General features: G+C 39.0%; 2 protein-coding genes across 6 annotated transcripts in view; one reads left to right on the top strand and one right to left on the bottom strand.

Moving 5' to 3' along the window:
• Nucleotides 1–59: 59 nt before the first annotated feature.
• On the top strand, nucleotides 60–22,900 carry LOC126996439 (splicing factor U2AF 50 kDa subunit-like). 4 transcript variants are annotated; one of them, XM_050856871.1, is made up of 10 exons: nucleotides 60–245; nucleotides 2,676–2,808; nucleotides 3,187–3,335; nucleotides 5,695–5,981; nucleotides 6,094–6,268; nucleotides 6,816–6,898; nucleotides 18,116–18,238; nucleotides 18,481–18,537; nucleotides 19,220–19,399; nucleotides 21,077–22,900. In XM_050856871.1, exons 1-10 carry the CDS (start codon nucleotides 209–211, stop codon nucleotides 21,350–21,352), a joined length of 1,500 nt encoding a protein of 499 aa, XP_050712828.1. In that variant the 5' UTR covers nucleotides 60–208; the 3' UTR covers nucleotides 21,353–22,900. The 4 variants fall into 4 exon arrangements, with proteins under 4 accessions (XP_050712828.1, XP_050712827.1, XP_050712831.1 ...); XM_050856870.1 differs by having other exon boundaries at nucleotides 6,810–6,898; XM_050856874.1 differs by lacking the exon at nucleotides 18,481–18,537.
• Nucleotides 21,846–27,604, bottom strand: part of LOC126996438 (putative neural-cadherin 2) — a 67,927-nt gene continuing 62,168 nt past the window's right edge. For both annotated transcript variants that reach the window (XM_050856868.1, XM_050856869.1), the window contains exon 30: nucleotides 21,846–27,385. In XM_050856868.1, coding sequence (XP_050712825.1) covers nucleotides 26,562–27,385 — 824 coding nt within the window. In that variant the 3' untranslated portion in view covers nucleotides 21,846–26,561. The remainder of the gene's footprint in view (nucleotides 27,386–27,604) is intronic.

The raw sequence follows: 27,604 nt of genomic DNA, 5'->3' as shown, positions 1-27,604 counted from the left end.
TGGTAGGGGGGAGGGGAAGCAGCGACTTATTTTTCGGGTGAGGAATTTCCCGGCGCCGCGTCCCAGCATGCACCGCGGCCGCCAAGGAAGGAGACTCGCCGCCATGTCAGGCCCCGCCGCCCGCCCCTGCTGCTGCTGAGTGCCGCCGCCGAGTGTCGAGTATAACCGTTCAGGAGGGAGTGTGTGAGTGAGCCAGCCCGCCGCCGCCATGGGAGAGGACAGGGACAAGGAGAAGCCGGACAAAGGTGAGGCGTAGGTAGCGGCCTGGCGTGTCCCGGGCCTGGGTGGCGTGGGCCGGGGAGGCATGGCGTGTGTGGGGCAGTGGTCTTGTTTTATCACGTCCATTTTTCTCGGGCGTCAGTAGTAGCATCGTGTTATCGTGGGACGCGGCAGTAGCGGCCGATCGATAAATGTTGGGGCCTGCCGGGGCGACCCTCCTCCAGACACGTCACGCCTAAGTGCCCCCCCAGGACACAGCCTGCGCCTATGTGTGTGTGTGTGTGCGTGTGTGCGCACAGCAACACCAGGGCATATAATGAGGTAGAGAGCCGCCCTACATGAGGCTAATACTGTCTTTGTGACGGAAATGAGGTACAAAATCATGCAAACACTATATCACCAGAAAAACATGAACCACGTGAGAAAATCGTTGGTTGGGTGAAACTGTAAATTGTCCAAAATATGTAATTCGCTGATGCATCATCGTGACAGCTCCATAAATTAGCACCACCTGTGCTTACACAGGTGTTGGGGGAAATGGAGATGAGGGTAGCCTTCTCCAGTGCCTTTCACATGCTTCTGGCTCCACTCTTCTCAAGAGGCAGTGCACAAGGCTAATTTATGGAATTGTCACGATGGTAAATTCCATTTTCGGGTAATTGAGGAGAATCACTCCGCACCTCCAAAGTACGATATTATACCTCCATATTATGGTTAAGGGACTAAGTACATGTCCCTTAACCATAATATGAAGGTGGAAGTACTTAAAAGTAAAGAAAAAAGCCAAATTAATCCCCTTCCCCCAACGATCTGGGGGACCCGCGGGAAGAACATAAGAACAGGGAAACTGCAAGAGGCCGAGTGGCCTACACAGGGCAGCTCCAGAATCACCCCCACTACTCAAGATGGGTGAGGTGTAGTTTCAGGGGTTACAGGTAGAGGCTTGATCCTTGTTTACCTTCAGTAAGGGCATACGCTCCAGTACCCTGTCTCCTTACTGCACCCACACCTCACTGCCACCTCTCATCCTTGTCCATGTAGCTATCCAGTCTACTCTTAATTAAAACAAGCTATCGTCCCTGCACTAACTATGTGACTGCTGAGTATTCCACTCCCCCACCACCCTATTACTAAATCAGTGCTTGCCTATATCTCTCCTAAATCTATACTTTTCTAATTTAAATCCATTACTGCATGTTCTATCCTGCTGGCTAATTCTCAGTACTTTACTTATATTGCCTTTGTTGTAACCCTTGACCCATTTGAATGCTTCAATCAGATCTCCCCACACTCTTCGTCTTTCTAGTGAATGTAAGTTTAGATGTTTCAGCCTATTTTGATATGGGAGGTTCCACAGCCCCTGAATCATCTTGGTCATCCTCCTCTGAACTGATTCTAGCGAGTTGATGTCCATTCTGTAGTGTGGGCACCAAAACTGGACAGCATAATCTAAGTGTGGCCTAACTTAGTTGGGATTTTTTGGGTGGGGGAGCATATTTAAACTACTACAACCGAACTTTACGACCTGCTAACAGGGGGGGGCTTCGCCCCCTTCGACCCCCCTGCTAACCAAGGGGGGCTGCACCCCCCCTGGAACCCCCCCTTACCTCTACTGGACGGAAGCAAAATTCAGAAAGGCTATCAAAGGATTCATTGGAGAAGATGACTGATGAGTGAGGTGTGGGTACAGTAAGGAGACAAGGTACTGGAGCGTACGCCCGTACCAAAGGTAAACGAGGATCAAGCCTCTACCTGTAACCCCTGAAACTACATCTCACCCATCGTGAGTAGTGGGGGGGATTCTGGAGCTGCCCTGTGTAGGCCACTCGGCCTATTTCAGTCTCCCTATGTTCTTATGGAATGTTGCCATGTCTGTCCGCCATTTCTCCTCTTCAAATACTGGTGAGTGGCGATCTCGGCAGGGGGAAGCCAAGAAACATCTGACTACGACAAAAAGCCTCTCAAACCAACTACTTGGACTCCGGAATTTCTTACATTTAATACTCGATTTTCTTTTTAACACTCGATCCCTTATAGCAAGAGATGGGTTACCTGCATCTATAGAGCAGGCGCACTGTCGCCATAAAAATGGCGCTGGCCTACAACGTAGAGTTATGCATGTGGTTTGATATTTTCCGTCCTTCCCTCACACCAGTGAGTAGAGAAAAAAGATGTAAGTCACTGCCAGACAGACGATTAATGCCTTTTGGGTTTTAATGATGGTATGGGAGGCAAATATGAAGTTGCATGGCAAATCCTGATGCATGGAAGGTTCTTCTATAACATTAAAACTTATGATTGATGTTTTAGTTTTTTTTTTGGTTGTTGTCAGTATTTGTCCTAACATTTTTAAAGTAATGTGCAAACTGAGAAAATTGTCAGTTTAACTTGATTGATTTTGCCCTTTTTTGTCTTGTTTATGTAACATACTGAACCTTTTGTGCTCTTCTTTACAGATAGGGAAGAAAAGAAAGAAAAGGATCGGGATAAAGACAAAGATCGTGATAAAGACAAGGACCGCGATAAAGACAAAGATAGAGACCGAAAGAAACGCAGCCGCTCTCGGTCTCGGGAGCGGCGGAAGCACAAGTAAGGATCACGTATTATTTGGTAAAAGTCTGAATGTTGTGGTGGAAGTGACATCTGATCTGTACTGCTAACCAGATTCTAATTACTTACCTCTTGTATTTTGATATAAGAAACCAATATTCATAGTCAATGTAAGTTTTTTCTTTATGTGATCTTCATATTCATAACAGTATATATATTTCTATCCATTTTGCAGCAATAGTTTGCTGCCTCCATTTTCTCTCCCTCTATACTATTCTGAAAAATACAGTTAAGAAGTTTAGGGTTTAAGATTTTTTAACTATACCATCAAGCACAAGAAATCAGTATGTGATTACTCATTTTACAGGTTTTTGTGTGTACTCTTTACCTTTTCTAATCTCTTATACCATCTGTCAGAACAAGGTCTCGGTCACGAGGGCGTTCAAGGTCACGCTCCAGGTCAAGGGAAAGGAGGAAGTCTAGGCGTAAGAAGCCTTCCCTCTACTGGGATAAACCTCCTCCAGGCTTTGAGCACATTACTCCTATTCAGTATAAGGCAATGCAAGGTATGTATATTTTTTTGTACTTATCTTCCACAGACTTCTTTTGAAATGCAGAGGCACATTATGAAGTGATGTCCGAGACTTGTTTGGGGCTTCGTGGTGCAGTGGTTAGCACACTCGGCTCATAACTGAGAGAGTCCGGGTTCGATTCCCGGGCGGAGTGGAAAAATTTGGGTGGCTTTTCCGATACCTTATGCCCCTGTCCACCCAGCAGTGAATGGGTACCAGGTAATAATTGGGGGTTATGTTCCGTCTCCTGGGATCTGTTCCCATCTCCTATAATTCCTTCCCCTTCTGTCTCTCCAGCACATGACCACAGATGTTGTGCCGACTAAATGAAACTTTCCCACTTTTCTTCCAAGATTTGTTCAGAATATGAAATCTGAGGTGATTAGTTGTTAAAACTTAGACAGACTAAACAAGTTAGAATTAAATGTCAGAATATGTTAAAACAAATTAATCATGATCGTGTTTAAGTTCCAGTATTTTCCACTTTTAAGAAGTCATCATTATGCATATAATTAATTAACCTCATTGTTCACAAGAAGTCTCATTTGACTCTAGCTGCATCTTCTGATTTTTGACATGGTTGGATATTCAATAGGTGACATATGACAATGGACAATTGTGTTGGTCTATTGTGGAGGAAGGTGATATTTTCTTTGTCTGGATTAAATGGTTACTTATGTATCCATTTTTATCCATATTATGTTTTGTGGATGTACTGCTTAAGAAGCTGTGTGGATGATTATCATAAACCAGCTATATTGAGATCATATCTGTACCTACTCATTCCGTCTCAGGAAAGAAATTCTGTTCAGCACTCCTCTCCCAAAGTGCTGCAATCTGTGCATTCCTTTCAGCAAATAGGTAACTGATATACAACAATGCTAAACAACAGAACTGATTGAAAACAATAGAACAGTATTCATCTAGTGCAGAGAACATCCAGAGGTCATTTGTGAACTATTTCAGTTTCCCATATTGCAGTCTCCCATACCAAAATAATATTGTGACCATGGGGCAACTTCAACAGGCAGGCAGATGGTTGAGAATTCAATTAATTGTTGTTTTAGTTGTTCATTAACCCTTTCCTTGCGCGTGGGACGTGACGCGACTATCACCTCAGGCGCAGCCAGGCAGCCCAATGGAGGGTGTCTTTTAACCTCTATCTCAAAAACTATTCATCACGGCTTAAAACCAAAAACACCATTGAAAAGAGGAGGTCCAGATCTACAGGAGTCGGTTATGTGTACCTCTCTTGCGAACGTACGTGCACGTTCAGGGAGTGTTGAATGTTAACGCTTACGTCGGTGCGTGCGGGATGATCAGCCATATTGAGAGAACTGCAGACATCTCTCCTTCAGATTCTGGCAAGGGAGTATTGCCAACTGCAATATTTACAACTATTTGGTCAAAGAATCAGTCAGGTGATAGGTGAAGCTATGCAAAAATGCCGCTACATTGGGCAAGAACATCCACCAGTTACTCGTCCGTAGATTTGCCGCGCTGGGCTGATATGATTTTCCACCAAATTTAGTGAAGAACCCACTCAATTGGCAATCCTGTGTTGTGAGAATTAGTGTTGGAACACTTTCATATGCGGGAGATTTGAGTGCTGGTGAAGCTCGCAGCGAGCGTTTAGCACCACCAGCAAATACACCTAACGCTCGCTGCGAGCGTTTAGCAATGAAAGGGTTAAGCTGTCTGCCAGAATAGACCAGAGCCAGCCTTGGACTGAGTTTTCCTACAGCTCCCACACAGAGTGTATGTTGTGTTGTCTGGTAGCATTTAATAATAATTTTAAGGCTTGAAATAATTGTTGGCGTGTCCAGAACTTTCGCCTCCTAGCTGGCCTGTCTTCTGACCCAATAGCTAGTACAAAGGCAGCAATCAAGAAGTCGCTGTTGTCCATGCGGTCCATTCTTTGTTTGTCAACAAACGGTGTGACGTATCCCATCTCCCCTGTACTGAGCGGCTGCCATTTTTGTCACATCATTTTGACGTCATTAACATTGATGGAACCAGTAAAACATTAGTGGGAACCTGGCCTTAGTTCTTTAAGGTCACTTGGTTATTAATGCAGTACTGTACATCACTTTGTCATTTAGCATGGTATAATATATCATTATTTACCTTTATTTCATACATCTACAAGTGTATGTCATCCTGAAAAATAATATTCAACTGAATCTTAAAGATGACTCTGTTCATTGCTAAGGAACCAAATGTCCTTTCAATATCCAACCTATTACATGAGATCAGCAATTAATGACATAAGGGCCACTTCCAAAGTACTGAAGCGGCACAAGACTTGAGTACCCTCTGTCAGTCAATCCACATTTATCGGTGTTTATTTCAGCTGCTGGGCAGATCCCCTCCAATGTCACTGTACCCTTGATAGCTCCTCCAAGTGCTGGTCAGGTGCTTTCAACGTCTACAGTAGTTCCTTCCATGCCTGAGGCTGTAGCCGCTGTGCCACAGCCAGTTCCTGTTGTTGGCTCCACCATCACCCGACAGGCCCGCCGCCTCTATGTGGGTAATATTCCATTTGGTGTGACAGAGGAAGAGATGATGGAGTTCTTCAATCAGCAGATGCATCTTGCAGGTCTTGCACAGGCTGCTGGCAATCCTGTGCTTGCTTGTCAGGTAAGTTCAAATCTTTCCATTGTCACTCAGCATCATTGTTGTCTAGTCTTACAGAGAAGGGAAATTAATCATTCATTGCTCTATTTATTATGTAAATTCATTTACATTTCAGGTGAATTTGGACAAGAACTTTGCATTTTTGGAATTCAGGTCAATTGATGAAACAACACAGGCTATTGCCTTTGATGGCATAAACTTCAAAGGTCAGAGTTTGAAAATAAGACGTCCCCATGACTACCAGCCAATGCCAGGAATGTCGGAACATCCCACTCTCACAGCCATGCCGGGTAAGACTGATTTCATTCTTGATTATTAGGTTTTGAGTTTTTCAATGAAAATTCAGTGATTTGAAATAAAAAATAAGTGACATAATTTGTACTGCATATGCACATCATATTTACTGACATGAAATTCTAGTTTAAGTTCATAAAGTCCAGATTGTTTTCAAATTCCAGCTTTGTAGTACTTAATTTTCAATTTGTAATTTGTATTTAAAAATATTTTTCTGCTTATCTTTGTGATCATTAAGAGTCACACAGCCAGACTCTGCCCTGCCTGTGTGGGATGTTGAATCATTGATGATGATAAATGAATAAGTAAAGTGTGAAAACACAAAAAGAATGGTATTTGCTTTTTAAAATAACAAGGGAAGTGTACTATAGCTTATATTCAACAACAATGGATCCAGCTTCCACTCCCAACTTATTCATCATAGATTAAAAGATTCAGATTTTGTTTGCTTTCCTCTGAGTGTGTGGTTACTTGAAATGGCATTGTGCAAGCATGAAAATTTGTATTATTTGATACTTTAATAAATCTTCTTTTCAGTTATAGCTGGTGTAGTTTCAACTGTGGTGCCTGATTCGCCTCATAAAATCTTTATTGGAGGTCTACCAAACTATCTCAATGAAGATCAGGTATGTTTCTTCGATAATGCAGCTTTTATTATTCCAGAATTGGTACAAAGTAATCACACAGGCAATTTGTTTTATTCACTTGTAAATATCATATTAAAAAACATTGTAAGTACTATCCTACAAAATTTCTGTGGGAAACAAGGAATTATTGCTATTTTTCAGTTACATAAATGAAGACCTGTGTGGTTTCTGAACCACTAAAACAATCTGCAAGCAAGCTGCAGTAGTCTCCTGTAGCATTATGGTTTATTTTATTTCACTAATAACTTTTCATATATTGTCTTAAACGAGAGACCTGAATAACATCACATTCATGTATTACTAGTAGTTTATTGAATCACTTGAATGTTGAGTTATTCCCTCAGGGTATGATGTGTTATTCTTAAGGTAAGTGATGCCAGGTGTTTGTTGAGGTAGATTCTCCCTAAGAAAAACTATATGCAGGCTTTCTGAGTTTTGAGTCATTCAGATAATGTGCATCTTGCCTTAGATTTAAACTTTAATTTCGGGCATATCCATTTGATGTTTCCTCTGATCAGTTAAACAACCACCTGTGTGTGGGCGTCCCTGCTTCCCTTTCCCTCATACATACATGATTGTTTAATGTCATATGAGTAGAGTTGTCTCAGTTGAATTACCATGGTGCATTTATCTGCAAATAAGGAGGACGGGAGAGTTGCCTCTAGGGAGATGAAACAGTATATTACTGGTTTTGCCTCTGTTGGTGGGGGAATGATACTATCAATCCTCCTCGCAAGTCAGCAGTTTTTAATTGTTTGATGACTAATTGGCAGCTATTACCCTTAGTGTGCTCTAGTCTTTGCATTTTATGCCAAGTTGTTTGTGGAAAGGATGTGTAAATTCAGTTTTGCATAAATTGTATGTAATATTCCCATGAGGATTAGATGTAATATAGATGCTGCATTCCACAAACATGAAAACCTATAATAACAATTAAAAGTTATGAAACATTTTATGAGAAAATTTAGGCAAATGCAACCAGCCTTAGCAATTTTGTCATTTTCAAGTATCTGAGATGCAACATGATTCTGCTTACTGCATTATGTGTTTTATGGCATCTGTGCTGTTACCCAGCAGACTTCTTGATTTTATTTTACTAATTCTCACCTTGAGCAGATGAATTCACATTATCCATTGTTGGTTACCTATCATGATGCATGTACTTTTTATTTTAAGAAGAGTACATAAAGTATGATAAACATGCTGTATGAAAGTCAGGATTACCACAACACTACACTGACAAACAAGCTGAAGGTGGTATAGTATCAGGCTGCAACTATAGCTTCCTCAGCCACATGTTTGCCCTGTTCACTAGTGTTGCTTCCTAGGCCTGCCTAACCATGTTTATTGTTCTTATTGTACTATTCTTTGAAAATTGCATATGCTATGGAAGGCATATGTTCAGCATTGGATAGAAAGAATCCACCTGCTCTTAAGCATGAGAGGAAGCTTATAAGCTTTGAAAAGATATGATCACAAAACAAGCCACATGCCAGTATTGCTGCCATAAACATTTGATGGAGCTAAGACAGCACATTGCACACCATATGTGGCGATACTAACAAGATAAGAAAAGTGCTAAAGTTGGTTTATTCTGTATTACTTTGCTTGTAAAATGTGAAACTTTTAAGTTGGCTGCTAATAGCAGCTCATTGGAGGTGCAACAGCACCATGCATCTCATGGTGTTTTTTGCAGTACATTAGAGAAGTCACATTGGGTTGACTAGTACGATTGTTATGAATAGGATCAACACAGCCACTGGGAATTCTAATCTTGGGCTCTGTGTCCCTGCCCACTGCTTGCAGTCAGCCCAACCTCTGATCTGGATTGCTTGGGGTGGAGTTTGCAATCTCTCCCATAAAATCTTAACTTCACCAAATGTAAGAAAAAATACAATCTGGAGTCAAGGCTCCTGTTGTGACCCTAACCTGGTTTTGTTGGAGTGGCCAAACCATGCAGCTGGCTCCCTTGATTCATTAGCATCAGGAAAGCCTGTTGCCTATGGCAGGTGCTAGGCAAAACCTTCAGGTTACCTGCATCCCAAAGCTGGGAGGGTTTTTTACCCCCTCTTTTGATATTTGAAGCAACCAGGTTTATGGGATCTCACCACAGGCTCAAGGGTCAATGGTACGGAGATGTGCACCGGTGAAGTGTGCGGCTAATAGCGTATGCTCCTAACCTTGCTCTGGTGGTGTAGAAGTGGCACCTCCCCATGTAACTATGCCTGGGGTATACCTTTGGAGGGTTTTGCATTTAAGCTTCTTGAATACTGAACCTCACACCTATTGAAAGAGGTTAGAAGGCTTTTGAAAAGCTCTTGAGATGAGGAGACCTGGCAGTGGTGAAATTAGTAATGATGGATCCACATACTGCTGGTCTGTCATGAGCATTTGTTCCCATCATAGGGGGTTTGCTAAAAGGCTTCTTCAGCCAACTGCAGCAATCTTTTGTTGAGGTTGATCAGGCTGATAAGTGTATTATAATGTAAGTAAAGCTGAAGCATGCTCTCGGCTTCATTTCTCTTATTGCAGTGTTTGCTCCTGCTGAGGTGTGTGAAATTGAAGAGGTGTTGTACTCCAAACTAGCAGTGCACTCCAATCCATTGTCCTAACTTTTTATATTATTAGTAGGTGCCTCTTTCGGCCAACCTGGCATATATGGAAAGCTTTAGGATCGTGATTGTTGATGGGGAGAACCCTTTTGAAAGACTATAATAGATCGTTAATGTTATGGGCTTTCGAGTGTATTGAATGGAAGTGTGGCGTTGGAGTAGGAGGTTTGTAAAGTTGAAGCATGATGCCAGTTTGCACTTGCGTTGGTGGTAGAGATGCTGGTGTAGCACATCCCAGGGTTTTGTGTGCCTCTACAAAGATAGTATGAAGTTCATTGTTATCTAAATAACTAGAATTCTTGTTAGGTCTCAGCCTCCCTAACTTAGGTTAGGGTGGCAAATTTTGCAATGAAGAGAATGCTGCCAGCATAAGATAGCTGATTCAGGGTGTCAGAAATAGTTTCCTGCCAGAAGTAATGTAGTAATGAAAAAAACAAAAAAAACATTGTGGAATGGAGGTAAAAACAGGTTAAGTAAACTGATGTTCATATGCAAAAGCAGTTTGTTTGTAAATGAAAATAAGAAAAATCCATAGTATCTGGTTATGGTGATTGAATATCAGTTAAATTGTTTGACTTGCGCTTTGTAAAGTGTGATGTTTTTTCTCTAAGGGGAAAGAGATTTGTTCAGACTGTTGATTCTTTACAGTTACAAAACCCACATTGTCAGTACATCATATATCAAGTTCTGTTGCCCTGGGACCACAGTTGAAGTAATTAATATAATCAAGACACTTGCAAATAGTGTCAGACAGGAAAGATAAAAGAAACCAGTTCTTCCTTATTTATTAGATACCCGACACTCCGTTTGATTACTTTAAATTTTTTTTTTGTGGGGAGCAGTGCTTAGTGGATGTTTTTATGCTCTTGAGCATTAAAAAAAAAAAGGTAAATATAAAGCTTGGACTCTGCATTCCAAATTGACAAAATAACACCTGTTTTGGGAAGTCATTTTGTTATGTAATTTGTTCGGGAGTTTTAACAAACTTCACAGCTACATAATGAAAGGCTATCTTGGTTTTGAACTGGGTTATGACTTTTTGTTTCCAAACAAACGCTCTATACTGAGGTTGTTCGTTGAGTAATTTTTTTAGTTTTGTTATTCCTGGTTTGACTCTTGAACTTAGTTTGGTCTTCAGATATTTTCAGTGTTTCATATACAGATAGTCCCTGAGTGGTGATGTTTGTGACGTACAATCGCTCGCACTTTTGACGAGGCCGATAATATAAGTAATGCTAGATATTGTATTGAGACACTTCAAATATCCCGCCTTGGATAGAGCAAATGTTTGTTTATGCAGCGTTCCTGTGTCTCCTACTTCCCCGTCCCCACCCCACCCCGTTACTGTTGGCACTTCACCTCAGCCCATCGATGCTTCCCTCTCAGTTGCCCATGGAGCTCATGCAGTAAGCATTGCTCACGCTAGAGATAATGACCACATTTCTAAATTAGTCAGAATCTTGGAGCTTGAAGTTGATCAAGATATGGTCATTACTGGAAAAAGCCAGTTGTTTGGTGATAGTGTACGGTTCTGTATTTGTTGGCGCCCATTGTTATTATTTTGGTGTTAGTCTTGGTTTGTGATTGGTCTTGTTTTTAAGTTTTTGTGTTAATAAGGAAAGGGCAACAACATTTCTAAATTAGTCAGAATCTTAGAGTTGAAGTTGAGCAAGATGAAGTGGTCATGACTGGAAAAGGTTGGTTGCTTTGTAATAGTGCACGTTGTTGTATCAGTTGGCATCCATTGTTTTGGTCTTGGTCATTGGCATTGTTTTGCAAGTCAAGATGCCACTGGTAAACAAACCTCCATTGCATATCCAGGGCAATAAATCATACAGTAATATCTACATCAGAAATAACTCCTGTATATTTCACAGTTCTATAGTAGGTGCCCAGTTGCCTAGCAGTCAAAGGATATAGTCAGCCACAGGTTGTTGGTCCCGTCTGATAGGTATTTAATAATACACGCTGTATTATTTATTTGACTTTAATGTAAATTTTTACTTACAACCAAATTGATTTGTGACCTGTCAATCAGAACTGAACCCTTTCATAACTTAAGGACTATCTGTATAGTAGTGAGTGATTTTAGGACAGACTCAATAACTAGTATGATTTGACAACAATACTACAGCAAGTCAGTTGAACAACTCGATCATGTCTCAGCATCTGTTGCAAACAAAGGTTTAATTTGTAAATTGTCTTAGACAAAGAAATTATATCACAGCTAAATTTATAAATATTTTATTTTTATTATTATTATTATTATTATTATTATTATTATTATTATTATTGTTGTTGTTGTTAGTGTGGTATTATTACTATGTTCGATTAATTTTTTACAAACATAATCTGGAGATTTTTCAAGAACAAGATTTAGAGAAAATAATTGCCTAGGGTAAGATTGTGGTGGCTGGATGTAGGGTCAGGTTGGTTCATGTGGTGAGGATGGCTCTGCTCTGTGCCAGGACATCTCTTGCAGGCTCTTATACAGGTCAAAACAAGTTAGATGCAGTGGGCTCCACCTTCCTGCCAGGCATCGTCTTAGTGCAAGTGGATTCGTCGCCGCACATATCTTGACTGATTGCATTGTGTTGCAGATATTGTTTGCTAGAGTTGGAACAAAACAAAGGGCTTTTTAACATCTATCCATTGAGTTTCAATTATCGTCAGTAATGCTCTCCATTACCTTACTCACAGTGGTAATAAAAGGAGTTCAGTACAGAAAAAGGAAAATAATTCGTTATCACCTCAAAATTTTAACATCTTGAAGCCTAGTAGTTTAGGTGTTTTATATAATTATAAATTATGGACAGATTTTGCAATTGAATTGTTGTCCTTTTCCAGAGTTCTCTTGCAGAGTTCTCTTTCAGAGATCTTTTTTCAGGGTTTTCTTTCAGGGCTCTTTTTCAGAGTTTTACAGGGGATCACACGAGGGCTTCATTTGCAAGAGGGAATCACAGAATCCTAATTCTTGTTAACTAAATGACTCGTGTATAGCAACCCATTTTGAGTCCAAATATACTCATCCTTTCTTTTTGCTTTCTTCCCCCATTTGTTTCCCCTAGCGAAGGGTTCGTGGTTGAATGCCCTAAGCGGCCCATTTGTACTGCCCATGATAAAGCCTGCCTCACTATGCATATGATAATGAACCATCCTGACCAAGGCAAGTTTCAGTCTTTTGGTCGTATGTTGGCGCACCAATTTTTTAGGGTCGAGGTTGCAGTAGGAAGTAGGTAAGTCCTGTGAGACCTGAGTCGTCTTGCTCGGCATTGTTCACCCTTGCAATTTTTTTTCTTAGTTATTTTTCTAGACAACAGTGAGGTCAGCTAATATACATACACTTAGGATAAAGAAAAATTTCCTGGTTGATTGATTGTCCAGTCATTGTTGCTTTGCGCTCCAAAAAAAAGGTAGGTCCTAATTTTATTGTATTTATGAAAATAAACCAACTGTGTTGAAGTGAAATGTATTGCTATCTTTTAATTCTTTTTGTTTGTAATGTGGAATGTATAGGTGTGTGTCTTGTCAGTGCATGATTGGATGTGATTCTGTAGTAGCTAATACCTTCCAGAAAACTGTCCTAACTCCTGTTTTTGATGTGTTTTGTTTCATCACTTCTTTTTCCCGGTGGTCTTAGTATCTATAGTCTTGTAGCTGATTTGGATTAGTGAAACTTGTCACATTTCACTTACCCTAATCTGCTTCCTAACTCTGCATGTCTGAAAAAGTAGAGGACTTTAATTATTTCCTTAGGCATTAACCTTTGCCTTTATACTCTGTGTAGAGGCATTAACTTTTGCCTTCATATTCTGTGTAGACTTCTTAGTTACTAGGATAGGAAACTTAAAATATTTGAAACCAGCTGTTGACATGCTGTAAGGCTCAATATTCTTGGATGGGTAAGGTATCCCCATGTCAGTTTATATCCTTTTAATAATTGTCAATTTTTCTCTTATGATATTGATACCTCATTTTGAAAACAACAAAAGTAAGCAGCAGCAGTATTTGGACTCAGAGGAAGTGTGAATGGAGAAGTGTTTGATGATGAATAAGTATTCCCTAAAGCGAAAGTAGACAGCAAGGGTGAATGTAACATAAATCTTGAACATTTTTCAATATAAAGAAACTGCCTTGTGTGGGCAGTCTGGCCTCTTGTAATCTCCTTATGTTCTTGTTTATCCTTGTGTAAACTGTTAAAATGAGAATGGGAAGTTACTTTCAAGCACTTTTCTAAACTCATTGAAAGATTGATGGAATTGGCATTGTGAGGCAGCATGTTATATAGTGGTTGCTTTATTCTAAACAGACTGTATTTCTACCTACACTACTCCATCTCCTTACCTACTTTTGAATATGGTAGTAATAACTAATATGAATTATTGTCTTGAAGTACAAAAGAACAAAATTATGGATTCGTGTTTTCATGAGTGCTACTTTTCAGAGGCTGTAATGTTGACCTCCTCTCTTTACCTCTGAAAATGTAATTGAGTGTGGGGATCTTGCTCACCCTTGTTGTGTCTGATGTTTAGTATGTGTGTGTGTGTGTGTTTTATGGATAGGCAGTCAATTGTCATTGTAGTTGGATAGATGTTGAGTCCTTTATTTGACTGGCAGCTGATATTGTGAGCTTTGGTGTGTTGGATCATATCTTAGGGTCTCAAATTGCTGGGAAGGTGTGAGACATGCATTGGCTCTTGGAGTATTCCATTCTTCACTGACTGGGCATTTGGAGAGGTGTGAGTGCTAACCCATAAGGAGATGCCTGTGTCATCAACATCTCATGGTTACTTTCATTGGAGCTAACCTTGGCATAAACAGTGGTTGATTTATTAATCAATGCCATCATGCTATGGTATCAGGATTTTTAGTATTTAAGTATGCAGGTTGGTAATGGCTCAGAATCATTAAGTACTAGTTTCCTTTTTGGCAGGGGAATGTGTGTATTACAATGAAGCTTTATCCTGCAATTATCTGGGTACAATTGTTTCCTCGATATTGTTTGGCTTAGTTTTTATGGGACCTTTATTGGAACAGGAACAGCTCTTAAGGATTTTTCATAGTTCTTGAAACATTGGCAACTACCAGTTAAGGCAATTGTGCAGTCATTCTTGCCAAAGTAGAATATAAGCAATATGATTATGAAGTATTGATTTTTAAATATTAGTAAATTTTTTAATGTCTTAAGTCTGGAAGACTCAGTGTGAGAAGTTTGTCCCACAGTTTTATGTTCCTAATTTCCAGTGTTGGCTGTATTGTGCGTACTCCAATTTGTGATAGTTTTATGGCACCAGTCATATGTGAACATGGAGATTTTACTGTAATACTGCAGTTTTGCCTTGGGGTACTGATAATGGGTAGGGGGCTTGTATGGAAACTTGCTTGGTGGGACCCCCAGGGTTGGCATCATTCAGTGGGCCAGATGGCGTATTCTCCGATGTATGCCTCAATTGATTGCTTGATTACTTTATGGCGGTGAGGCATGAACACAAAATAATGACTTAGAGGCAAATGGATACCTTTGGTAATAAATATCTTTGCAAATTCATGGGGTATCGTTAGAATGACTTGTGTTAAATTGGTGAGGGCATGTGGCAATTCACTCAGAAGTTGACCCTTTTCACCTCATATCTGTAAGAGAATCCTGTGTGAAGGAGGTCAAGGGGGCACCCACATAGTTGTAGACATGAGTCAGTGGCTTTTATCAATTATTTGGGGAGGGAGGGTACCCTGAATACTGACCTACTCGGAGTGATCCTCCAAGAGATGGTGTTGTTAGATGTGCGAGGCATTGTACCCTCAGCCATATGCCCCCATTTATTGATTGATTGATATGGCCTTGTGGGCATGAAGGTGAGTGATTCATTGAACACTTGCCAAAAAGATCAGTTTGGGTCTGAGTGTAAATGGTTGGAGTGTTTGAGAAAGGGCTTAATTTAGTGTTGCAAAGTCTGAAGTTTGCCTTATGACCCAATTACTCAGTTTTCATGACCAAAAATTCAGATGAGTTTGTAATGCTGTCATATTTACACTTTATCAGCTAGTTGAAGCTCTCAGGTGATGCATGAATATAAGGTGATTGTGTAGTGACAGTCATCCTGTGCATCTTTCCCTTGTGTCACAGTTATATTTTTCTTATTAAAGTACCTTACTTTAGTTTTACAGGCCCATTATATACATCAATGCCAAATTAGTATTCCATCTTCACAAAATTAGCTGGCAGTTGTCATTATTTTAAATTTCTTGGCTAGTGGGAAAGTTCTGAAATGAAAGTAAACATACTGCTTGTAAGTAAACAATAGCCAGGTTGTAAAAGTATTTAATATCACCCCTAGACTACACTTATAATGTGTCCGTAAAACTAAAGGAGTAAAATATATAAAAAACTAATAAGGTAAATATCATGGAGTTCTTACTTTATTATTGCCTCTAAAACCCACAGCAGCTGGTGGAATGCAAACCTTAACCAAAGACTGTGGTATAAAAAGGGGTTGACCTTTAACTCTGGTCAGTGGAGAGAATGACAAAGGATTGAGAGTACTGGGGCGTCAGGCTCTAAAGTCCACATTTTAATGGAAGTTTTGTGAATCATCTTAAAGACCGTTTGCCTTGTTCTCTGACAAATACAGTAATCTTTCAAAATATTGTTTACAATTAGGTTTATACACAACTGTTTTGTTTTTAAGGAGACCCATGCAATGTCTTGTTTTGTTCTGCACCATTGTAACACCTGTGTAACTTTAACAAAGAGTCTTTGGGCTTCTCATAGCTTAGGCCTTAGGGTCTCATCACATAAAAATCCAGCATTGATTACCAGTTAGATAACTGGTACATCTATACCAGAATTGTTTAAAATGAATACTTGAGTAACACTGCTAACACATCATATTATAGACACTCAGCTGCATTTATTTAAAATTTTGCTGTTACATTTTGAATGATTTACTGTCATTATCTTATGTTTTTTGTACTCCTCCATGGTCAATGTACAGTCATAGACAGAAGTGAAGACATTCACTTTAGAACAGTTCAGTCGGCTGGCAAGAACTGGCAAGTGACACCTGGGACAGACAGCATATAGCTACATTCGTTCAACCCTACAATTGATGGATAGATATTTTTTTGTTGTATTATATTTTAATTTATTTCTATACATATTTATTCATTTATTTATTTTTATATTCACACACACACACACACATCAACTATTAGGCTGTTGATATAACTATTGTAAGAAGTGTGTGTAGCCTATCTAGCATCCCAAGGTGTTCCCCACAGAGTAGCATTATTTTGTATGGCGCCTCTGTGTCACTGATGAACATATACATCTCTTACATTTTGTTCAGTCCCACAAACTGATCACACACACACACACACACATATATATATATATATATATATATATATATATATATATATATATATATATATATATATATATATATATATATATATATATATATATATATCTATATATATATTGAGATATAAGGCTAATAATAACTTAGAAACTTAGCAACACAAGGTGTTCTCCCTACACTGAACGATAATGTTTCATAAATCTTTGTCCGTTGTTCTCCCACACTCAGATAGTATAATTTCATCCTTCGAGTTAAAATTATGTGTAAGTATTAGTGTCGAATATTGGTTTGGCGTTACTGTTTCATTAAAAGTGATTTCATACTAATATGAATAGCGCAAAGATCCGCCATTGGTAGTTGCCAGAAAGCAAAGTCAAATTAATTAATATGCCAATTGTTTTACCATTTAACGAATATTTTCATCCTCAACTAAGTACTATTACCTTCTTTTATTTAAAAAAAAATGTTCTCCGTAGCTATTTTACAGATTTATTGCTTGTGAATCACATTATAAGGGAAAACTATAGTGCTTGTGCATGAAAGTTATTGAATCTCTGTCTTCACTTCTATCCATGACTGTACACTTTCTTCTCTCAACTATCTTAATTTTAGCTTTCCAATACATAGACATATATCTTCATTGGTGGTGTCATTATGATTCAGTCGGTAAGCTAGCAGCAAATGTAAAGTATGTAAAGTAACAGAATACATCCTTTTATCAAAAATGTGGGAAAAAGTTAATTAATACTCCGCTTTTGCAACTAAAATCCAAAATGGTACGTTGTCCACATGTACGAAAATAACTTCTGTTAGGCACTCGGAGGCTTTATTGTATACCAACAGGGCTATAGGCATCATCAAAATCACACCTTTCACCAAAATTCATTACATTGTGCATGGCATGCTTGAGAGGATGAAGTTGAATTGCTTTGAGAGGAGGGTCATTAATCATCTGGTTATGTCTTGTGTCTTGACCTTGTTGTGTTTGTGAGGAGTGGTGCTAATGTTTAGTTAGGCATACTCAACTTAAGTTGTAAGTCATGTATAATTTGGTGTTTTTGGTTTGTAGAATTGTGATTATGTATATGGAATGTATTAATTTTATTTATTTAAATATATTTTTTATTTAGTCTTAACATCTGAACATTAGGTCTAAGAGATTTACACACTCCTTTTTTATTATACATGGATTTGCTGATATGTGGTTAATGCCATCGTTTCAGGTCAAGGAGTTGCTTATGTCCTTCGGTCAGCTCCGCGCCTTCAACTTGGTGAAAGACTCTGCAACTGGCTTGTCTAAAGGATATGCTTTCTGCGAATATGTGGACGTCAGCTTGACCGACCAGGTGAGGATGCAAACCATTTTTTCATTACTGTTTTGTTGTGTTCTCACTTTGACTTGCATGAATATAATCAGTAAGGCACAAACATCGTTCACATGACCTCAGGCAGAAAAAGTGATACTTCATCATCAGTGGCATATACCTCAGTTTTTTTACCTTTTTATTATGATTAATGTTTGTATTGATAAATCAGATAAGTGAAAAATCTAAATATATTAGTAACGAAGGATAATTGTAACTTGTAGGGAGGCGCGTGTAGGCGCTGCACTGAAGGTGGAGGCTGGTGTGGTGCAGGTTCGCAGGTTCGATCCCACCACGTGGCCGCCCCCCTTAATACTCAAGAAGTGGTTTCAAATTACATCCATTCTCTCCATTACACTCCATTATATTTAGATTTTAAATAATTGCAGTGGGCCCACTCATCCAAAGACAATACTTAGATTCCATGAATATGATGGAAAATTCCTCCTTGTTAATAAAAAGATTGATTAACACGTTATGCGGGGCCAGAAATAGCAAAGAAAGTTCTCAGAAGGGCATTGGGTAATTTAACTTCATCCTGATCAGAGCAAATTGCGACTTCTGTGCTAGATGAGCACATAAAGAAATTCATTTTACTTTGTGCTGCCCTGCTTATGCTTACCTTTAGATAAGTTGTTCAGTATAATATTTTTTTCTAATTTTCTTGAAGAATTTGGTTCAGTTTGGATTGTATAACAAGTGTCTATATACTTATATTGTATCCATTCCCTGATTTAATGTCACATTTAGTCAACAGTAAACAAAGGCTAGCCTGATCTTAAGAATAATTTTGATGCTATATTTCTTATTGACTGATTCAAGTTCACTCACTCATTGTGAGATTGTTTTTAACACCCTAGCCCTTGATTGTTTAGGTTTATATAATCTTAAAATTTCTTTTTATATTTTTCCTTTCATGTTTAATAGAATCTTAAGGGACAAGAAATATAATTTTCTTTTCAGGCTATACATGGTTTGAATGGCATGCAGCTTGGGGATAAGAAGCTTGTGGTGCAGCGAGCAAGTGTTGGAGCAAAGAATGCTAATGCCATGGCTCAGGCACCTGTGCAGATTCAGGTTCCTGGACTTCAGTTACAGAGTGGCTCAGGACCTGCCACAGAAGTTTTATGTCTTATGAATATGGTGAGTGTCTGTCTTAATTTAATTTATAGAATTCATATGCATTATATTCTCATTCCCAATATCGATCTCCCAGAATTCAGATCTTTATCAGGTTATCAATTTTCAACACTAAAGTATGTTAGTTGAGCACCATTGTTTTTGTGTGACCCATTTTATCATAAAAGAAGAAATTATACTCACTGATGTATGAAAGATAGGATGTAATATAATCAGATATTAGCAGAAACAAAGTCAGATTGTACCACTCATATTTAGATAGATGTTATGCTTACTTTGTGAAATATCACTTATCTTCATCTCTCATCAGTCATCTAGTTCAGTGAAACAAGGATGATTATGCATAAAAAGTGATTTTTGAATGTGATGTATTGGTAAGATACAGTTTGTTGTACATTCCAACCATAAACAAAGGTCTTGCATGTGTTGTCTGGGAGGTGTCTGTTTCCAGTGGTGGCTACAGCCTTTGTAATGGCACACTTCCTCAGGTGTTGGACCTGCTCAAGAAAAGGGGTAGCATTACACAACCTTCATAACCCATGCTTTTTTCTTTTTAAAGTCTATACACTCATATTTCACATGTCTGGAATATTTACTGCTATTAAAATTTCACCTCTAGCAGGCTGTCCCACTTTCCTGCTTCTATCTTGTGCATGTCTACCTCTACAGTCCCCTTTCTCTTGTTTCTACCGTTTAGTATCTAGCAGTTGTTCCATTCCACTATTTTATCCATGTCCCTCTCATGTGAGACATGGCATACCTTTTTGTCAATTGCCCCATATCCTACTGTCGATACCCATGATTTTGACTGAAACTTAGAGAACATTAACCCTTAAAGCGCGGGCTTGTTTTGCCGTGCCTGTCCTCCCACGCAGGCATATTGAGGCAAAATCATACCTCACTTCAATCTTTTATATCTTCACTTATATTTATCTCATGTTACTGAATGGAGTATCATTGTAAAGTACATACCCTTAAGTGTCCTTCGACATTTTTTGGAAGACTATAGAACCATTGCTAGAGCGATTATGGAATATTGAAGTAGGATCACTGAAAACACATTATTATAGACAGTTTTCCACCCCTAGTGGACTTCCCTTCTATGATTTAGTAATAAAAAGCATAACTTTTATACAGTTTATGTGAAACAAACGGGGCTCACCTGTATAATTATGTGAATGGTGTTACTCTTCGTATGCTTATAGCTCCTCATAATAGCTTTTCTGTATTTATCCCAATGAAGCCTATATAAGAATTTAGTATATGAAGAATATCATGACCTTTTGTATGGTTTATCAGTAACTATCACAGCAGTGTTTTTAGGAGATTGCAACTCCTTAGACCCACAGTTGTGGACTGATTTCCAGGTAGAACTACCTGGTGATTAGTAGAATCCTGATAGTCTGTGACATTGGAAATTTTATCAAAATACTCTCTTTTGGTTTATGTGTGCATTCATACTTGTTCTTCGTTAGAAAGACTATTTAATATCATAATATACATTTTACAGTTTATGCAATGAATAATAGTAACGATCTTAATGATCCTGAATGAAGGTGATGAATTCTTCTCAGGACTTTTTGTTATCATATATTGAGATAGAAAAAAAGAAAATGTGTTTATTATTTTTTACTATCATCAGTTTTTGTTGTAGTAACTAATTGTGTAAACTACTTACAGGTAATGCCAGATGAGCTGAAGGATGATGAGGAGTATGAGGACATTCAGGAAGACATTCGTGAGGAGTGCAGTAGATACGGCATTGTGCGCTCAGTTGAAATCCCTCGACCTGTTGAAGGAGTGGAGGTTCCTGGGGTAGGAAAGGTGTTTGTAGAGTTCAATTCTGTATTGGATTGTCAGAAAGCCCAGCAAAACCTTACTGGACGTAAGTTTGCTAATCGAGTTGTTGTTACGTCATACTTTGATCCAGACCGTTACCATCGACGTGACTTCTAAGCAATGCTTCCCTTAAGTGTTCACTATATCAACTGCAGCAGTGAAACTAGTAATAAACAGGAACTAATCATTATGTGAAAATTGGTGTATAGTCATATTTCCTTATGTAGTTTTTTTATTTTTTTTATTTTTTCAAAGGATTAGTTGGTGTGCATAATTTATTAGTAAGTAATGACAGTTAATTTTTCTACTGTGGAGTAAAACTTAATACTTTTCTGGATCCACAAATTTTGAATAGATTGTAATTGTAAAAAAAATAAGCGGTGTTTTCCCAATAGCTTAAGCAACTTCATTATTTCAAAACACTTGGTTTGCTGTAAAAACCTCTGGTAAAAATCATTGAATGTTTGTTCACTCATTGAAGTACATCCATACTATGTAGTTTCTGATTAATTGCATACTATCTTTATAGTATAAATATATCTTACTAAATTTTGTCTCAATCACATCAGGTATCCTTCACTTCCTTAAAAAAATGTAGTAGTTTTTACACACACACACACACACACACACACACACACACACACACTTTTTTTCTTAGGAATGATAGTATTTCCTTCAGTATCCCAATATAGTTCAAAATATTGCTGTGAACGTAAAATTTTTCAGGTAAACACTTTGCTGTTACCTGCATGCACCCTCACCTAGCACTGTTACAGCAATGTGGCATATGTTCCTCAATTTCATATATGGCAAAATGAATACACTCAGCAGTTCAAAAGCTTTGTAGAAGATAACTACTATAGCAGCATGTCATCACAATGCTTTAGGTGTCACTGGAAGTGTTGTCAGACATACATCTTGGGAAATTTTAGGTGGCTGAAGAAGGAAAAGGTTTTCAGGTGATATTTGAGAATTGGACTTTTCAGGACTTTTATACTGCAGTATTGTTTCAAGACCTGAAAGGTTAATGCCTATTTTCCTGTTGTAGTGAACTGCATATATTACAACAGCTGTCTCTTGCCTGAAGAAGAATGAGGTGCATTGAGGCTAGGAATATTAGCAGACTCATTTGATGGAGTCTTGTTCAACATATTTGTGAAAGTTAACACAACAGGTAGGGAGTATCATGCTATCATGTCCCTTTGTCTTTGTCCTTGTACTTACTGCAGGATGTTGCTTACTGACAACTGTGTACTTATGGCATTTCAGCCATAGATAGAATATGAACACCTAAGTTTTCTGGCTGAGAATTCAAATATGATGGATCAGAAACCTAAGAAATGAAAGACGTGAAAAAAATTGCGATAATTATTGATATCATGAAAAGGCCTGCCTCATGCATGCAGTGATGACATCCTTGTTGATACTCCCTAGGGTGATTTTTCATTAATGGTTTTCTCTTTGTGATGTATTTTGTTGCACTTCTTTTGTGTGTGTTGAGGGTAAGGGGTAAGGAAAAGTATGGACTGAATAAGCAGTGAAGACAGACTTTAGGAAACCTTCATTGTACTGGATGGATTGGGTGTATATTGTCAAATGATAGAAACTGACTGTCTGTTACATGTAAATGTAACGGAATAAAGCTAAATATACATGCAGACAAGAGTGTTTTTGTATATAGACCATGACAGATAATCAAACAATAATCATCCCCCTACATTCACAGTGGCAAGAGGTAGAGGCTCCTGCTACTTTGCAAAACTGGTAAACATTCAATGTTTCTCCCCCAGTGTTCTTGAAGTCATGCGACTAAAATTGCCCTGTTACCCTTCTGATTATTTTGATACCTGAACACATGATAACCATCAATTAATATATACTACTATAAATACTACTACTGCAATGCACATGCTTCCATGTGGTAGCCCAAGAATTCTCAAGTTGCCCACTAGTAATGTTCATGGGGCACTCTTTGAATCTGTGAATTGACGAATATTGAATTTGCCAGTTCCTGGAGATATTTGCTATGGAGCAGCACGTTCACATAGTTGTGCTTTGGCATACATATTTTATTTGTGATCAAGCTGTGTATGTACATGAGTCATGTTACTGGTGGTTAGCATGGCTTAGCATATATCCTTTTGTTGCTAAGTAACCCCAAATGTTGCAATCCTCTCATAGTGAGCCTAAACTGTGCTCCTGGAGGAGACAGCTCTTAAACAACTTGTATATGACCCAGCTGACTTGCTCTCCAGAATCTATGCTGAGAAAAGCATAGCAAGAAAGCATGACTGAGTTTCTTTTTATCATTCATTACTCCAGTGACTTGGTTCAAATTGCTTGGTGTTATGTCTCACGTGGCAGGGTATAACTTGTCTACTAAATGAAAAGTACATTACAGCATGATTTGTTTAAGCATGGCTTTACTGTATGGGAATTTAAGGGTGTTGTTAACATCAAGAGTGTTTTTAACAGTATGAAAACATACACATTTGGCAAGGATCCTAAACACCTGATTGGGGAGGCTGTGGCTGAGTGGTTAGTGTGCGGTTAACAATGCAGGTTCGAATCTGCCGTGACCACCTTGGATTTTTTAGTCACTGCTGTGTGGCCTAAGACTACCCACATCCTGTCCTGAAGACTACTTGTCAACCCGGACTCTAGAAAAATCGCCCAAGTGAATTAAGAACGAGCTCCAGGGGGCAGCATGAGCCAAGAATAGATGGTGCCACTATAAACACTTGCCTGCGCCATGATGGGCTTGGTCTGACCACCAGGCCCAACCAAGAATTTACGTCTTTCAGTCTTGGTTCAGTTCTGTTACTCTTTCTCTCCCTTAGTGTATGAATTTGAGTTTGTTGGTTAGTAAGTTCTGATTATATGAAAATTAGAAAGAACACATACCCTGGTGTTACTGGGTATTGTTGAATTACAAAAAAATCTAGATTTGTGATATACCATGTTGGTAATTTTTTGGAAATATCATTTCTTTGGATATTGCTGCCTTAAATCCTCTTACTCTGAGTATTCAAGTATGCACTGCATGTTTTACTAAGGCAGTTATTGAATAATATGTGTGTGTGTGTGTGTGTGTGTGTGTGTATGTGTATGTGTTTTATGTATAATATTTTGAAAGGTTCAGCTTTCACCATTCTCAAGATTCCTTTTTAACCCGTCTGCTGCGATTAGAACGACTTTGGCCTTCACTGGTAGCCTGTTAACATATACTCCCATGTCTTTCTTTGCCTCTGTGGAGGATAGCGGAGTGTTTAACATGTGGTAATGGTGTGCTGGATATCCCCTCCCAAGGTGCAGGACTTATCATTTTTCTTCATTGAATTGTAGCAGTCACTTTTTGATCCATTCCTGTAGCTTGGTGAGGTCTTCTTGCAGGAAATCTGCAGTCAATGGGTTAATGCCCCACTGTTTAAATGAATGTCAACTACAAAGACAAAAAATGAATTGAGTGTTTGAAGGTCATCATCACCAGTCACTATTAGTCTGCTGGAAGATGGTCTTTCCCAACATCTTCACGTCTGATGTTTATGCACTTTTTTGCCCTGGAAAAATGCTGTAATTTCATTTCTATCATTCTCTTTCTGCCATGACTTCAACAATGCTTGGATTGCCACTCTTTTATTGTTCCATTTGTGATCAGTTTTACACATGACATGACTTGCACAAGCTTATTTTTTTTCTTAATCATCATGATCACCAACCTTTGTCTTTTTCTTAAATCTAAATGTTCGCTGTGAATCTCTCCATTATGTGCCCAGTACTTTTCTCTAGTCCTCTTTGTGCTCTTTTCAGCTTTCTAGATCTGCTATAGGCACCAGGTTTCTGAAGTGTATGTTAGGCTTGGCGATGTACTGATTGTGCACCTTTCTCTTCAGGAAGAGTGGTAGTGATACTACTGTTAACCCCTTAGTTACTGAATGTGTGTTTTGTGACACGTGTGTGTCACAGCTTGATGCGCCCACAAGGTACTGGGTGCAGAGTAGGCTATTCTACACCTATCCACCTTTTGGCCACACAAGACCATCAAATTTTTGCATGACATCATCATCCATAGCAAGGTAAATAAATATTTCATTATTCTATAAATGCTGAGATTTTCAGGCTAATATATTTAATATATTAACTGAGTATGAATGTTTTAGTGTACCCTAACATATTTAAATTCAAGTAAAAAAAATACTCCACCATTGTTTTTACTAATGATATCTTGTGGGGGTTTATCTCATAGAAAACAAAAATAGATAACATAGGGCAGGTGTGGGAATGAGTTGAAACCGTTGATCTCTAATATATTAAGAGATCAGTGATTGGAACACACCACATACGATGCGGACGAGAGCGTGGGCAGTCGGTGCGGCAGGAAACATTTTGTTTACTTTTGGTTGCTGGCTCGGTAACCAAGGGGCTCATCAAAAACACACTATACCATTTCAATTCTTTTCTGATTTTATTTTTTTGTGGCATTGCACAAATTGTTTGTCCAAGCTATATGTGTTATACTCTGAAGTGCTTCATTCTTGATCATTATTTGTCATGCCAACTGGTAGGCAAACATTACCTTCGTTTTCTTTATATTCCTCTTCAGACCCATTTTCAGACTAGTTTTTCAATCAATATTTGTAAGCTGTCTTAGAAACACCTAGTAAGGCTGTCATCTGCAAACCTAAGGTGGTTAGGGTATTCACCATCTATCTTGATTCCTATGTTATTCCACTAAAAAGCAAACCGTTCAAATGAATTTAGATATGTCACCTTACCAAACATTTTTCTCAACTGAAGTTTTCTCGCTCCCTAGTGATTGCTGTGCTATCTGTCTATATGTGTTTTCCAAGGCCTTTATGTACTATACAGTGTATCTACACCTCTCCTCTCGAGTCTGCATGACATTTGAAGTTTATTTTAAAGTCAAATGCTTTATCATAAAAAGCTTAAAAAAAAGAATAAAAGTACTTTGTAGATTTATTCACTCTGTCTTGAGATATAAGCGAGTTACAGTACACTCCGTGGATCATTTAAACAAAAATATGGATGTGTTAGTAAAAAGGAAGTGAGAAAATATTCCCTGCTTCTCGGTACATACTATTTTGACTTAACTCACTTGCATTTTAACGTTGTAGAAAAAAATATATTCATATATACACAAGGTATTAATATATGATCACATTTTGTATTCGTATAAAATACATTTTAAGTCCATGGCGACAAGCTAAATTTTTCATTGACCAAACAAGAAGTCGGTGGCAAGACGAGTCAGGGCAGGTTGTGCGCCTCTGCCTCACCCCAGGAAGACATGAACCTTAGAATTCCGTCACAAGAGGAAAAGCTCCTTGCTGTTATAAGTTTTACTGGTCTTGCTGAAGACCACAGGTGTTGTGTTGGTAGTATAGGAGCAGCTTGAGGTTAATGGTGGGTTTTGATCAGGCGCCACACAGTTCTTTGGCTTACTTGCACTGACACTGCACAGGGGTCCTGGTGGGGAACAGGCAATGGTACATGGGCATCCTCCTCCTGGACTAGCAATGTAAGACACTGTAGAAAAGGATTTACTCCTCCTTGGCACTCTTCCATGTTGACAGTGGTGGGCTGTAGTGTTGCAGGCCACACACATCGTGCCCGCCCGTGCTAAAGGCAAGTCATCGCTACCGGACGAAGGTGCTATTATTGTATTACAACACTTATGATCCCTTTGGCACTCATCAGTGGCACATTTGTCACCGGCAGAAGGCGTAGCATCATTTTTGCCTGGTGAGATGACATTTCTTTCTGGGCTTCTGCTGAAGTTATGGAGGTTATTGACAAATATTTTTGGGGCTCGAGCTCTCGGAAGGGAGTTACACTTTCTGTATATGAGACTGGCATGTATTCCTGTGTCATAGTTTGTGATCACTGGAACTGTGTGGCCTTCGTCGGCACCCTCTTTAGGAGCCTTTGAAGGGGAAGTGAGGGCACCATCTGTCTTGCTGCTTGATATATTAAAGGGCGTAAGAGTTTGGCGAGGCTCTTCGGGCTTGTGCTGCTTGGAATGGCGCCTTGCTGGTGACTGGGTTGAAGACTGTCCTGTCAGGCAATTAAGTAGTGTAGCCACATCCTGGAAGCCACCAATGAGTTTTGCCTCCTCTATGCCGTCAGCACCTGTGGGGAAGGAGAGGCAGACTTCTTAAAAATGTAACTGGTAATCTGAAGCCAATATAGTGTTTCCTTGCATGTGAAAGAAACACTGGAGCATGCATGTGTTCTTTGAAAATTGTCAACACACACACACACACACGCACACAAGCGCACACAAACTGGTGTGTAGTTTAGTGGTTAGCAAACATGTCTCACGGTCGAGAGGTCCTTAATTTGATTCCC

The sequence above is a fragment of the Eriocheir sinensis genome, chromosome 10, assembly GCF_024679095.1.
Source record: "Eriocheir sinensis breed Jianghai 21 chromosome 10, ASM2467909v1, whole genome shotgun sequence".
Taxonomy (NCBI): domain Eukaryota; kingdom Metazoa; phylum Arthropoda; class Malacostraca; order Decapoda; family Varunidae; genus Eriocheir; species Eriocheir sinensis.
Note: the sequence above shows the minus strand (reverse complement) of the source record. Positions and strands in the feature narration are given on the sequence as shown.

What these genes read in the sequence shown, in the direction of transcription:
- LOC126996439 (XM_050856870.1), top strand. Translation starts at nt 209, where the DNA reads ATGGGAGAGGACAGGGACAAGGAGAAGCCGGACAAAG. An exon ending in CACTCTCACAGCCATGCCGG is followed by an intron (nt 6,269 to 6,809) that starts GTAAGACTGATT and finishes TCTTCTTTTCAG; the next exon opens with TTATAGCTGGTGTAGTTTCA. An exon ending in GGTGTGGTGCAGGTTCGCAG is followed by an intron (nt 18,538 to 19,219) that starts GTTCGATCCCAC and finishes TTTTCTTTTCAG; the next exon opens with GCTATACATGGTTTGAATGG.